The sequence below is a fragment of the Carcharhinus amblyrhynchos genome, chromosome 19, assembly GCF_965287045.1.
Source record: "Carcharhinus amblyrhynchos chromosome 19, sCarAmb.v2.hapA, whole genome shotgun sequence".
Lineage (NCBI taxonomy): Eukaryota > Metazoa > Chordata > Chondrichthyes > Carcharhiniformes > Carcharhinidae > Carcharhinus > Carcharhinus amblyrhynchos.
In genome coordinates this window covers 8,096,501-8,111,749 of record NC_137342.1, presented here as the reverse complement: position 1 = coordinate 8,111,749, position 15,249 = coordinate 8,096,501, and the positions used below count along the sequence as shown (strand labels likewise).

Sequence of the window (15,249 nt, the reverse complement as noted above, 5' to 3'; positions counted from 1 at the left end):
CTGGTTAGGTTCATCGACCCGAACAGGCGCTGGAGTGTGGCGACTAGGGGAATTTCGCAGTAACTTCATTGCAGTGTTAATGTAAGCCTTACTTGTGACTCGTAAATAAACTTTAATATCAGATCCCAGAGACTTATCAGCTTTTAGTCCCGTTATTTTCTCCAATACAAGCTTATACTAATTTCCTTCAACTCCTCATTCTCCCTAATCTCTTGGATCTTCATATCTGGCAGATTTCTTGTATCTTCCTTAGTGAAAACAGACACAGAGTAATCATTTAGTTTCTCTGCCATTTATCTGTTCCCCAATATGAATTCTCCTGGTTCTGCTTGTAATGGACCTAAATTTATCTTATCCAAAGGCAGAAATTTTACCACCCCACCCACCAGGGCAATCAGAACTGGCGAGGGACAGAGCATGGTAAGATCCATTGACCTTGGGTGGGATTTCACGTTTTTGAACGAATGAGGCTGTAGAATCCCACTAAACACTTTTGTTTTTACATACCAATGGAAACTTTTGTGGCCATTTTTTGTTTTCTCCTGGATTGCATTCATATTCTGTTCTCCCTTTGTCAGTTCCTTGGCCTTCCTTTGTTGTATTCTAAAACCTCCTAATCTTCCAGGTTACTGCTATTCCTGGCAACTTTATAAGCCTCTTCTACACAATTCTTAACTTGCTTTGTCAGCCATAGTTATTTTTTTTTGGGGGGGGGATTGCACTTTGAAGGAATGTATAGGTGCTGTATACCACCTATTGTCTATGCAGTTATACCCACCTTGACAAATGTGTCCTTCATGCCTTCATAGTATCCTTTTAATATCCTAGCTTCAGACTGAACGCCTTCATTTTCAAACATAGTGTAAATTTCTATTATATTGTGGTCACTCATCCCTAAAGTTTCTTTTGCAGCAAGGTTATTAATTAGCCCTTCTTCATTACATAATACTAGATCTCCAATAGCTTGTCCTCTAGTTGGCTCAAGATACTGCTCTAGAAACCCATCTCTAACACACTCCAGAAACTCATCTGCTACAGAATTGGTGCTCAGTTGGTTTAACCAGTCTATGTAGATTGAAGTCACCTATGATTACTGTATTATCTATGCTATATGTTTATTATTATTTGGTGGCCCATAAATAAATTCAACCAATGTCCCCTATCCTTCGCTGTTTCTTCGCTCCATCCAAGCAAATTTTACACATTGGCCGGAATTCTACCACCTCACCCACCACGGAATCAGAACAGGCGAGGACCTAACAACAGAAATCATTGTTGACCTTGTGTAGGAATTTCCAGTCTCGCCTGAGCAAGGCCATAGAATCCTACCCATTATTCTTCTGATTTCAGATTCTCCCTTACTGCTGCACTGATCCCATCCCTTATCAGTGCAAATCCACCTCCTTTCGCTTTGTGTCTGTCCTTCCCAAATATCCAATATCCTGGATTATTCAATTCCCAATCTCACCATGCAGCTGTGTTTCCATAACAGCAATTATATCACACCCATTTACCTCCATTTGTGCCTTTAGATCACTTACCTTGTTACGAATGCTGAGCACATCCAGGGTGAGGTGCCCTTAATTTGGTCTTTTTGACATCATTCCACACTCGATGCATATTTGATGCTTTGCTTTGAACTTGAGCCATCCTTCAGCTTCCCACTCCCCTTGCAAATTGATGTTTCAACAATTACAAATAATGGAAAGGCAACCAGTATTGTTTAGGGTTCAGAGGCTGAAAACAGTGATAAATATGTTGACCTGAATTCTCCCAAAAAAATTCTAAGTGTTGAATTCATGGGAAAACTGGAGTAATTCACATTGTTTCTTTTCCAGTGGGAGTTCACACTAGAATCTCCCACACTCTGAGCAATGCAGAATCACAAGCATATTATTAGATTGCAGGGACAACCAGCAGGCCACTGCGAACTTCAGTCCCATGCTCACTAATCCTACTTTCCAGCCGATTTCCAGTGCTGCACAGATGCCGCTAGAAATCCAGGCCTGGGAAACGCAAGCGGGGCACAAACTCTTATGGGAATGAACTCTTATGGGAACCCTACAAATTGGCCAACGTACGATTCTTGGCCCGCTGCACTAAAAAAATTGGCATAGCGGAATGGGAGAAATGCAACCATCAAATGTATGGGATGGGACCAGGTGGTGTAGGCAAAAATCAGGAAATTAATTCAATGCCAAGTTAGCAAACAGAGTCTGTGGGAAAGTGATCTCTGTCTAATAGATGCTAATGTGGACATGCTGCAACTTGAGTTGGACACAAGGGATATTTGCCCTTTTTGGTACTTGAGGGGACTTTAGCACAAGCTTTTCAGGAGACATCAACCAAGATCAAAAACTGGATATTTTAACTGGCCCAGGAACAGACTGTATATTTTAAGAAACTGGACAACACAAGTGCTGTAATTTTGAATCTCACTTCAGAAAGGTTAGTTACTCCTGTAAATAACATGAGCATTTTGCATCTCAGTCCAAGCCCAAAATCTATGTGAAAACTTATAATTTATAAAAGTGGCAACCCCTTTTGATTCGGACTGGATATTAAGGATTAATCCACCTTATCCTAAATTCTCATGTCACAAGAAGTATTAGTGTGAGAAAATTGCCACGAGCCAAATTTTAGCTTAGTAAGCATGAGGCTTATTAACTTTTGTTTCTATTATACAGAAATGTGAGCTCCAGGATACAAGACGATATCATTATTTCTTTCCACTAAGTTGAAAAGTAATGACTATCATGAAAAGTAGTGAAAATTAGCAGTAAATACTTGCACATATTTAACCTCACGTTAATTTTAACCTTTCAGCTGCATGCTTCCAGACTAAATGACACACACAAACTTTAGGCACTTTATGTATGGTACATAACAATTGACATTTTATTCTCGACCAAGGCACAGTACATCAAATGGAAGACAGTAACTTGGAAAACTTTATTATAATTAAAAGCATGCAAAGAAATAGTGCAAATAAAATGAATACTTGGATAACTGAATAAATGCTAACTGAATGATTGATTGGTTTTCCATAATTGATAATACTGAAAAAGCAACTCAAGAAGGCAGATCGCCCACAAGAGAAATTCTGAATGGGCAATAAGTGTTGGCTTAGCAAGAAAAGCGCCCAAGCCTTGAACAAATAAAAAAAATCACTATTATGCCTAGTATTTGTGGCACAGATTTCATGATTTCCTTGCAGTTAGCACTGGTGTACAGAAGCTGGACTTAGGCTTGTTCTTATCATGGTCAGTCATATATTGTAGCATGGTGAAACTCCTGACTGAATTTTCTTCTTACTCGCTGTAATTTCACCGTAGGTCAGCTGGACTCTGGAAACAGACAAAGCTTCTGACTGTGTATGCAAACTTAGACCTGTATACACAGGGCGGCATGATAGCACAGTGGTTTGCACTGCTGCCTCACAGCACTAGGGACCTGGGTTCGATTCCCAGTTTGAGTCATGTCTGTGGGAGTTTGCACATTCTCCTCGTGTCTGCTGAAAGCCAAATTTTCTGTCCTCTCTGGCTACGGCAGTGGGGTGTGGACGGCCAGAGAATTCCGGCCATAGTTTCAAGTTCACTTTTTCATAGAAACCTTACAGTGCAAAAAGAGGTCCTTTGGCCCATCGAATCTGCACTGACAACAATCCCATCCAGGTCCTATCCCTGTAACTCTACATATTTACCCTCCCATAATTACAGTGATTCTCGACTCTAACCTACGCATCCCAGCGCACGAAGAGGCAATTTAGCATGGCCAACGCTCCTACCCACACATCTTTGGAATGTGGGGGGGACACCAGAGGAAACCCATGTAGACACGGGGAGAACATGCAAATTCTGCACAGTCACCCTAGCCTGGAATTGAATCCAGGTCCCTGGCGCTGTGAGGCAGTAGTGCTAATCACTGTGCCACCATGCCACCCCGTTTTTAATTAACATTGATCATTTATGGTCAGTCTTGGGAATAAAGATCATAAAATTAATTAAGCAGATCATTTTCAGCACAATTTTTCTAAACTACAAGAAACCTAAGAGCTGTTGTGATCAATGATGATTTAATTTTTATGTGTTGGTTCTTTTATCAAACCAGCTGGTACAGTAAATTTCATTCCACAGCTCCAATACATGAGAGAGCAAATTTGCTTAAGATTACAACTGTACACCAAAGTACAATTCATCCAAGCAATCTAGTCTACAGCTTTTATTGAGGAGTAATTTTTTTTCTCCTTCTTGGGTCTCAGTTTGTGAGCCACTCTTCCCAGCTTCAATGGGCGGGACACAGGTGACAATGGAGCTTCTCATGCAAGTTGCATTTCCTTCTGAACAGTGACTGTACTTCAAAGTGGCTGCGAGGCACTTTGAGATATTCCAATGCTATAGAAATGCCAGTTCGTTCTTCCATGGCATGTCAGTGTGAGGGTCTTGTATGACTTTGTGACACCCTGAACGATCCACAATTCACATGGACAGCTGACACAATAAAATTGGATTCACTTTACCTTGAGCAAAAATTAAATCAGTAATGTAATATTTTTTGGTATTTATTTACAAAAAAGGGCTGCAAAAAAAGAAAAAGGATTTTAGTCAGTTTTATCAGTTTCTGGAGCTACACACTCACCAGTTGAAAACTATTGTTATGCGGTCAGAAATGATATCATTCAGGTGAAATCTTTATATTTGCCTAGATGAAATGCCATTGCAGTGAAGAGCAGAAATAACATTTGTGCCCGTTGAGTAAACATTAAGCTAAACTTGCTTTTTGGTAAGAATCCTTTTCTATTTGTCATCTTCCATTTGGTTGGAAGTTTTATGCATTTGTTTCCTCATACAGTCCCTAGCTGCCCTCATAAGAGGGAAGCAATTTTTTTGTGCTGATCCTTAGCAGGTGACTTACAAGTCATTAAGCATTGGTTTTCAACATTCCGTTGCTGGTCTCAATTATTATAAAAAGTCTCAATTTTAAAAATAACCCGCAAAAGTTTTGAACTCCCCAATAATCACAAAATGTAATATTGCAGGTTATTGCAGACAACTAGCCTTCCTTTAAGTTTTATGGACCTCTGAAACATATTAGCTGTAATGTCTGTGATCACTAATCATACTTTTTGCAGCACTGTAGGCTCTTCTGTACATTTTGTTTTTCCAGCTGAGGATTTCTTGGCAAGCATTCTTTTGCTGAAAGCTTTCAAATTATCTTCTGCATCTCTCTTCTCCTCACACACTGTTCCACTTCCGTAAAAAGTTATTTTTCGGCCTCATTTACGGAACGGTCTCTTCCTGTGGATAAAGTTAAAAGGAGTCTTGTTACTGAGCAATTCTTACCAATTCCTGATGATAACGTTAAGAACAAAGAGATAATTTTTTTGTTCCTGACGAGCATTGCCTTCAATCAGGGCTGAGAATGGCAAAACCGTAATCCTCGTTTCTGATCCATGTGACTGCTATTCCCAGTCCGGGGTGTGGGATTGAGGATTTATCCTTATCATTAATTAACTCAGCCACTCAAGGTTAGTGGAGATAATGCTTTAGCCTCTATGTGTTAGGCTGTTAGTCTGCAAACAATACATCACAAAAATTAGTGGACAGATTTTAACAAAACTTAGTATATAGATAGGGCATGACCCAAAGAAGAACTGATTAGTTTTTGGTGATTATGTGGATTGGGATCTTGGAATTCTTTTTAAAGGATCTGCTAACATTGAGATACAAGACAAATTGACTTTTCTTTAAGAATGTCGTAGGTTGTTTCATTCAGAATGTTGCTGTTTTTGTTGACTGCTTCAGCTGCTGAGATGCACCTTGTCATAATTGTCAGAATATGAACAGAGTTTGCAAAGCAGGTTGTTGGATATGGATTAGCTTAAAGCCTCCTCAATGAGATGGAAGCTCTTAATAAAAAAGACGTCTCTTTTCAGCTTGGTAGGTACAGAGCAAGAACTAGGTGGGGAAAAAAAAACCTCAAGTAAGAGCTGAGTATTTGTAATAACACTGAATTAATACAGTCAGCAGAGGTATGTTTATTATTGCATTTCCTACACATGTATTTCAAGTCAGACATTAGGCGATAACTTTGAGATTGAGCATGTGTTTACTTGAGTGAATCATTTATTTTACCGTCTATTCTTCTAGATTGTGAATGAAATATTCAAAAGACCATAACCAGGAGTTGTCATCACTGCTTTCAATTGCCTTGTAAGACAGGACTTTATAGTGTGCTATTGAAAATAGTATGTTAGAGGACTTCAAAGTACCCTGGAACTAAAACACTAACAAAGATATTAAAACAGAGTGAATTAACTTAGGAGAAGAATCACAGACTGTCCTACACGTATATTTTACAGAGGTACTATCTGCATAGAAACACAGTTAGAGAATTAAAACATGTATTTTTGAAAAGTGTGTTACAGCTTGGCTAATAGCACAGACTTCTAAGACATGATGGAAAAATAGTTCAGTGAAGTGAACCATGTTCTTTATAACAATACATTCACAGAAGCATAGCACTTATCGGCATGGACTCTCCGCAGTCCTTATGAACAGCAAACTCATAAGCCAAGGGCAAAGCTAGCTATCTCAGATGGCTTAATGAATAGACAAAGCCTTTAACCAGATAAGAGAGTCTGGAACAGGCAACAGGTGAACATAGGAAAAGTAGGCAGAAATCATGAGAATTCATTATTCCCATGCTGCTAGAAAATAACTGCAATTGGCCAAGGTATATGATCTTTACCAATGATGACTGGTTCATGATGAGCCAGAGGGTAGTTAAAATGACTTTTGGAAATTATATATTTACATTACCGATGCCATATCACTTCAGAGAAGTGTTGGACTGCCCAACTTTTCTCTCCCAGTGTACATTGGTCAATAAAGAAATTAGGATACTGTAATCACGAGACTTTGTATTAGCTAAAGTTAAGCTCAATACTTAGCCTCTGAAAAAAACCCCTACACAGTAATAATTGTTCATTGATACAAAATCTCTTGAGACCTCAAGTGCATTAAAAATTTTAATTTTAAATATTTATTCCAGCATAAGCTGTTTTAATAATTTTGATGGATGTAGAGATGTGTTGGAAAACATTCAGTCAACTATTTCTTACTGTTATAGTAGAGGCGAGTCAGTCCAGGATGACTGGTCTATCCTTCACCTTGCTTTTCTTGTTGGGGGTTACTTTGTCTGCAGTGGAAGTCTGTTTACGCTTACTCCCGGTCTCTTTCTCTTCAGGATGTTTGACTTTTTCTGCTCCTTCCTCAGTCGGAGAACCTAACTACATATGGAACATAAATCATGGAATTATATAGTGCAGAAGAGGTCCTTCAGTCCATCGAGTCTGCACCGACACATTACAAACACCTGAACTCCCACCTAGTCCCATCCGCCAGCACTTGGCCCGTAGCCCTGAATGTTATGATGTGCCAAGTGCTCATCCAGGTACTTTTTGAAGAATGTGGTACAAGCTGCCTCCACCACCTTCCCAGGCAGCACATTCCAGACCGTCCCCATCTTCTGGGTAAAAAGGTTTTCCTCACATCCCCCCTAAACCTCCTGCCTCTCAACTTGAACCTATGTTCTCTCGCGACTGACTCTTCAACTAAGGGGAACAGCTGCTCCTTATCCACTCTGTCCACGTCTTATAATTTTGTATACCTCAATCAGGTCTCCCCTCAGTCTTCTCCAACAAAAACAACCCAAGCCTATCCAACTTCTCTTTATAACTTAAATGTTCCATCCCAGGCAGCATCTGGTAAATCCAAGAGTTAGACCTCTTGAAAACAAATGTTAAACAAAGTAGCAAATTTTTTAGTTATTTACAGTGACATTAATGCAATTTTCTCCCCAATACAGAAGGCAACATTGCCTGATCACAATCAATTAAATAGCAACACTAAATGATATTTGGATATTGAATGTTAAGAGGTCTCTTAAATTCTCAATGTGCAATCAGTGTTAGGTTTTGCACACCAGCGTTTTACCCAAGTTAATAAATGCCTTATATCTGTGTACGAGAGGGTTCTGCATTGCCCATTACTGGCCTAGATGGATACAGCTGCAATAACACTTGAGCAGCTCAACACTAGGACAAAATAATCAATTTGATTAGCTTGGATGCTCTGAACTCAACATCTATCTTATCCAGCCTGCATCTGCCCAATGTCCACCACCCCCTGGGGACCACGTAATGCAGTATGCACATCAATAGGATTCACTATGGCAAGTTGTTAAGGTTAAGTCTAGAATACTTCCCTCCCCAATGACCTCCGCCATTGCTGTGAGCAGAAATACCTTGGGAACAGCATAGCATCCAAGTCTCACACCACCCCAATTTAGCGATTCAGTGCCAATGTTTCATCATCACCGGAAGAATGTGTCAAATACAATCTGGGGTACACCATCACCACAGGGACTGCAGCGGTTCAAGAAGTCCCACCACTTTCTTAGGGCATTTAGGGAGGGTGGAAAAACCAGTGTTAACTGCATCCAGCCAACAATTCCTTTTAAGATTTAGAGTACTGAACAAAGGTCTCAGCCTTCCTCTATCTATGTGATGGCTCTTTCCACTTCTCCCACTCTGAAGCTACACAGTTTGGCACTAATACTTGCACAATTACCTTGTTATTTCTCGATTTCATATGCATGGAAATGACATGCTTCTTATCGTTCAGCAGATTAGCCCTGGGTGCCTCCTTCAGGTAAGAAATTGTGGCGTATGCAGTAAAGCTGAAGTCTTCTCTGCAAACCAAACAGCAATTTCATTATATTGAAGAGTATTTGAAACTAATTTGAGTTCATCTTTTAATCATACTCGGGGACTGAATTTAACAGAAAATGAAGGCTCATAGAAACTTGAACACAGGAAGTATCAATTTGGCCCATTGTGCCAAGTGCTTGAGTCCTTCCATTGCAGTTGTCTTATTGACTAATCCCATTTCCATTCCCACTCAAGCATCCTGCTTTATTCTCATTTTCAAATATTTTTCCAGTGTCTTTTAAATTGCACTAGTTTCTGCCTCAGTAGCTTTATGATAACACATTCTACACATTAATAACCTATTGTGTAAAAGTACTTCACCTGCCTCCAAACCCTTTGTTACTCAACTGCCATCTAGTGGCAACACCATTTACCATCTCAAATGGGTGCAGAAGCTTCCATAGGTATGTAAAAAGGTTTGGCATTCGGCCTCTGATCTTGGAATAAGCGTTCTCCAAGGTGGCCTTCACGACATACGACAGCACTGAGCAGAAACTGATAGCCAAGTTCCGCACACATGAGGACGGCCTCAACTGGGATCTTTGGTTCATGTCACATTATTTGTAACCCACATGACTTGCCTGAACTTGCAAGTCATTATTGTCCTGTCTGGAGACAATACACATCTCTTTAACCTATGCTTAATGCTATCTCCACTCACATTGTCTGCACCTTTAAGAATTGAATAGCTGTAAAGACTCGCATTCTAATCAATATTTTGTAAACTGAGTGCGTGCCTTTATATGCTGTTTGTGACCTGAACTCTCCACTCATCTGACGAAGGGAAAAGCCCTGAAAAGGTAATGGCGTTTGCTACCAAATAAACCTGTTGGACTTCAACCTGGTGTTGTGAGATTTCTTACTGTGTTTACCCCAGTCCAACGCTGGCATCTCCACATCATGAGGAATTTAGAACCAGTGGACATAATTTCACAGTAAGAGGGAAGTCATTTAGGACTGAGGTGAAGAGAAATTATTTTATTCAGGCATTGCTAATTTCTGGCATTCTCTAGCCCAGAGGGCAATGGAAATTCAGTCTCCCAGTATGATTAAAGTAGAGACTGACAGATTTCCAGTTGCCAAAGATGTAAAAAGTTATGCGGATAGTTTGGGAAAAGGCATTGAAGTGGATGATCTGCCACGATCACATTGAATGGTGGAGTGGGCTCAACGGGTCGAATGGCGGAGCAGGCTTGACAGGCGGAGTGAGTTCAATGGCCTATTCCTGTTCCTATAACTGTTCTTAACTTTCAGCAAGTTGGTTTCCTTAATTTACTTAACCGTTTCCGTTCCAGTAATCTAGCCCCGTTTTCAGGCTCTGTTTAATAATAATAACCCTTTCTTCTTGCCATTGTTTGAGTAGATTTTCAATGTTCCCACTGCTTTACTATAAAATTACTAAAGTATCAATGTACTTACTTCAAGTATTGCTCTAGAAGAAGATGCACAATTAGATCTTCCATTTCTTTTCTGGAGAGATCAGGAGGGTTTACCGAGGCCACCCTCAGCTTGGAGGGGCCCTTCCCGTTCCAGGCTTCGATTAACTTCAGTGGTGTGAGCTTTTCATCGAGCTGCGCAGCTTGTTTGAGTATTTTGATCAGATCAGCACAGTAACTGGTGACATCCACCTTCTCATTTGCTACAAGACAAGAGAAAAACAGACGCAGCCCAGCATCAGAAAGGATTGCTTTTCACTTAAATCAGACAGCTGCTATCCTTCCGTTTATTTGTTTGACGACGTATAAATATTAAATATGATACTGAATTTCAAGAATATGTTAAATGCAGTTTAATTCCAAGTCGAAACAATATTTTTCATTCAAGCATTGATGATACAGAAAATTCTCTCCCACATAACAGTAATTTTTATATAGAAAACTATTCTGTCCGTTGTAAAAAAAAATTTCTCCTGTATAATAGTAGCTCTTACCATTCCCTCCTACATAATAGCAGCTTGTGCATTGAGAACTATCCTCTCCCACATCCCCCAAAGCCTTAAGTTTCCAACTGGGAGTTTGAATCCAAGCTATTAAGCAACATTTAACTTTTTCAACGATTCTCTTTCAGGTTGTTGGTGGGTGAGTGGAGGTGCCAAAGAGTAGGATGCAGCCCAATTGAACAGATAAAATTGAAGCTGCTTTATAATCTTCTACTGTAACATACTGATGGAAGGTCATTGACTTGAATTAATTCTGGTCCTCTCTCCACACGTGCCAATCTTTTTGGAGAATCAAATAAACTGACAGCAAAGTAAAATGAGCAGCCCTTTAAAAGGGGGAGAACCACCCAAAACAAAAAAAAGCATACAGGGGTGTTCCGGTTTCCTCCCACGATCTGAAAGTCGTGCTGGTTAGGTACATTGGCCATGCTAAATTCTCCCTCAGTGTACCCAAACAGGCGTCGGTGTGTGGCGACGAGGGGATTTTCAGTTACTTCATTACAGTGCAAATGTAAGCCTACTGTGCCATTAAATAAATAAAATGTGATTAAAGGGGTCAGTTACTATTGTACCCCAGTCCTGCAGGACCCAATGGACACAGAGAGCCTCAACGGTACCCACAGACACTGCATACTCCCTCTTCAGGGACACGGAATGTTTCCAGTGTTTTGTGTTTCATTAACTTTACTGTGACTGGCTTCTTAAATACTGTTAAGCGCTACCTGTTTTACAGGGGCTTTGGTGAACACATCCCACCTTCCAGCAGTCCGACGCTACCAGACAGCGTTTTTTATTGTTAATTGTATATTTCTTATGTTTAGGGGTTTCAATTATGGCCAAACATTGACTCACCCGTCACTGCCTGGTGACTGGAAAAAAAACTCATTACCAATAACTGTCCAAAACAGAACAACTCAAAGTATAAATACTGTTAAACACAGCATGAATGTTTATGGTTACGACACACTCTAAGTGATCTTGAATCCCTTGTGATGTTTCCATAGTTTATAATGTCGATGTTGCAACGACTCAGTTATGTCTTCATTTTCTTTTTCTGACCTATTACATGTTTTAGCCATGTCCTGAAATCTACAGAGTGATGCACAATTATTTCCAAACTCTGCTTAAGAAATATAATTGATAAAAACAAGCATTTCTTTTGTTGATACTGGAATGATATTCCCAAGGTACTTAACAGTTCCTACCAGAAAGATATTTTGAATATAGGAAGAAACTATCTCAACAAAACTGGAATCTGAAAATGCAGAGATGTACTTACATGTTGCATTGTTACAGTTGTCACACATCTTGTTGCACTTTGTTGAATCCCAGACTTCATCAAAATATTGTGCTATTTGCACACGTCGACATCTGGAAATGAAGCACATTGACTCACTACAGTAAACAGGCCACATAACTTGAGTATGTGTGTGAATATACCATGTTAATATATAGGTTACACAGTGAACAAACTTTAGTATAGAAACACAGAAGATAGAAGCAGGAAGAAGCCATTTGGCCCTTTGAGCCTGCTCCGCCATTCATCATGATCATAGATGATCATCCAACTCAATAGTCTAATCCTGCTTTTTTCCCATTTGACCAAAGTGCTATATTTAGCTGCCTCTTAAATACGTTCAATGTTTTGGCATCAACTACTTCCTATGGTAATAAATTCCACAGGCTCACCAGTCTTGAGGTGAAGAAATGTCTCCTCACTTCCACCCTAAATGGTCTACCCCAAATCCTCAGACTGTGATCCTGGTTCTGGACACTCCCACCAACGGGAGCATCCTCCCTCCATCTACCCTGTCTAGAACTGTTAGAATTTTATAGGTCTCTATGAGAGTCCCCCCTCCTCTGAACTATGTCTGAACTCAAGCAAAAACAATCCTAATCTAGTCAATCTCTCCTCATACATCAGTCCTGCCACCCCCAGAATCAGCCTGGTAAACCTTCGCTGGACTCCTTCGAGAGCAAGAACAACCTTCCTCAGAAAAAGAGATGTGGCCTCACCAAGGCCCTGTATAATTGCAACAACACATCCCTGCTCCTGAACTCGAAACCTCTCGTAATGAAGGCCAACATATCATTTGCCTTCTTTACTGCCTGCTGTACCTACATGCTTACCTTAAGTGACTGGTGCACAAGGACACCAGGTCCCTCTGCACATTCCCCTTTCCCAATTTACAGCCATTCAGGTCGTAACCTGCCTTCTTGTTTTTGCTTCCAAAGTGAATAACCACACGTTTACCCAAATTATAATGTATCTTCCATTGATTTGCCCACTCAGCCAACCTGTCCAGATTATGCTAAAGGATCTCTGCATCCTTGTCACAGTTCATCCTCTCACCCAACTTGGTATCATCTGCAAACTTTGAGATGTTACATTTTGTTCCCTCATCCAAATCATTAATATATATTGTGAATAGCTGGGATCCCAGTACTGATCCCTGGGGCACCCTGCTAATTAGAAAAGCACTCATTAATTCCTATTTTTTGTTTCCTCTCTGCCACCCAGTTTTTTATCCATCTCAATAACCTTCTCCCACTGTATACACAGCAAAATATCATTTCGAGGAATGTATTATATCTTTTGGCTAAGACCAAGCGTCAGATCAAGCCCAAGATCAGGTGTAATGCCTTTTCTTGTCCGTTTGGATCTTGTTTGTCTCTCTTGTGGGGACCTTGAATTGGATTCAATTTGAATTCAAATTGGTTTTTGGAGCAAGGAAGGAGACGGATTACAGGCTCGCCCAATCCACTGTGCTCATCTGCTTTAGGAACGGAATAAAATTTTAAAAAGAAATGAAGGAATATACCTCCCTACTGACCTTCCACTCCCAGATCATCAGGCTGAAATTAGTACAGTTTCTCTGTAATTAGCAAAGATCATTAGAGATTTGGATTTCAATGGGGACATCATAGATGAGGGTCCAATGTCTGAGTGTTGAAAGCATCTACTTAAACAAAAAAGATAGAGGACAGAACGATTGACCAGCTAGTTAAAAATGCACCTTCTTGAATCCTGACAGTACGCCACCATCTCATAAAGTTTCTGTTGTCCTACGTTCTCCATGACCACCATTGTGCTTTGCCTGAAGATATCCATAAACCCGTAGTACAGAATACAGTCGGCTTTAAGGTCATCTCGACCTAGAAAATATAGAAGAGGCGAGTTAGGTTTCTAATAGTTCCTTTAGATTGAAAGCTGTCTCCATCCAAGTCACTTACTGAACTGCACAAGGTGCTGCCTACCTTTAACATCAGTCCAATTCAGGGAACAGTAAGATCTACCTTACTAACCATAGCAAGGAATTTTAGGGTTGGGGGAGGGGTGGGCAACAAAAAAAGAACCTGCATGTTGTTAAGTGTCGAGTTGCTCATCAAACTTCCATCTTGATATTGACACTGATACCTAAGGTCTTAACCAAACATGTCTATGGATAGCAGAGAAGCCATAACAACGCTTAAGTCACTGGCTGCACAAGAGGAAGAAATGAACAGGACTCAGGGAGGGGAAATGCTTCTACAAGTGATGTTTCCATCATGAAAAGCGAACATGTTAATGTTGATGCAGTTTGTCTGCTTATGTGACTACATAACAAAACTAAAAAGCTAACTAGCATCCTTTTAAAAAGGATGGAATCTCACTTAGCAATTGCCATTAATTGTTAGTGGTTGCAATCAAAATTTTATCATTAAGTTAATCTTACCTAATTCAGGTGTAAAGCCAATTGAAGAGCCAACTTTACATGAAATCAGCAGAGCGCTTTAAACCTGTGAGTACCTGGTTGCACTGCTTGGAATAGTTAGTGTGATAATACATTATGAGGAGCACCTTTGGGATTGATACCTACAGTAATGGCAATAGCCACTGCCTCCCGATGTAGGAGGCTGTTTTTGCCAAATGTGGATAATGTAAGTGATGGCAATTATATCCGATTACAAATTCAGATTAAATCTATAATTGTGGTTTGCACGTTTTCCCTGTGTCTGCATGGGTTACCTCTGGGTGGTCTCGTTTCCTCCCACAGTCTTAAAGACATGCTGGTTAGATGCACTGGCCGCGCTAAGTTCTTCCTCAGTGTACTCGAACAGGTGCCAGAGTGAGGCGACAAGGGCATTTTCACAGTAACTTCATTGAAGTGTTAATGTAAGACTACTTGTGACACTAATAAATTAACTTTAAACTTTAATTGAAATAACAAAGAGCTCACTGTAAGAAAGTTTAACACTTGGCTTTAAAGAACATGGACTAATGAACATCCAGTTGTTGTTATTTCATATTTATCACATCATGAATTCCGAAGGCACCAGAATATGTTTAATAAGTGCCTTTAAGTCAGAGTTTCACATATTCAAGCCTTCTCCACAATAATCCTGATAATTGAAAAAATATGGTTAACAAGAGGGCATAGATATAGGATTAGCATCAGAAAATAAAGATAAGAATTAGGTTTATTTTTCACATAGAGGATTATTAGATCATAAAGTGATTGTGGAGAAAGAAAGCATCACATTCAAAAATGAACTG

The 15,249-nt window shown here is 40.0% G+C and overlaps 1 protein-coding gene across 1 annotated transcript in view; it reads right to left on the bottom strand.

The window, feature by feature from the left end:
• Positions 1-2,882: 2,882 nt before the first annotated feature.
• The window catches only part of recql (RecQ helicase-like), a 35,665-nt gene continuing 23,298 nt past the window's right edge, over positions 2,883-15,249 (bottom strand). Inside the window, exons 11-16 of the mRNA XM_080207212.1 lie at positions 13,730-13,868; positions 11,992-12,083; positions 10,193-10,412; positions 8,634-8,754; positions 7,124-7,291; positions 2,883-5,297 (exon numbers count right to left, since the gene is read on the bottom strand). Coding sequence (XP_080063338.1) covers positions 7,142-7,291; positions 8,634-8,754; positions 10,193-10,412; positions 11,992-12,083; positions 13,730-13,868 — 722 coding nt within the window. The 3' untranslated portion in view covers positions 2,883-5,297; positions 7,124-7,141. The remainder of the gene's footprint in view (positions 5,298-7,123; positions 7,292-8,633; positions 8,755-10,192; positions 10,413-11,991; positions 12,084-13,729; positions 13,869-15,249) is intronic.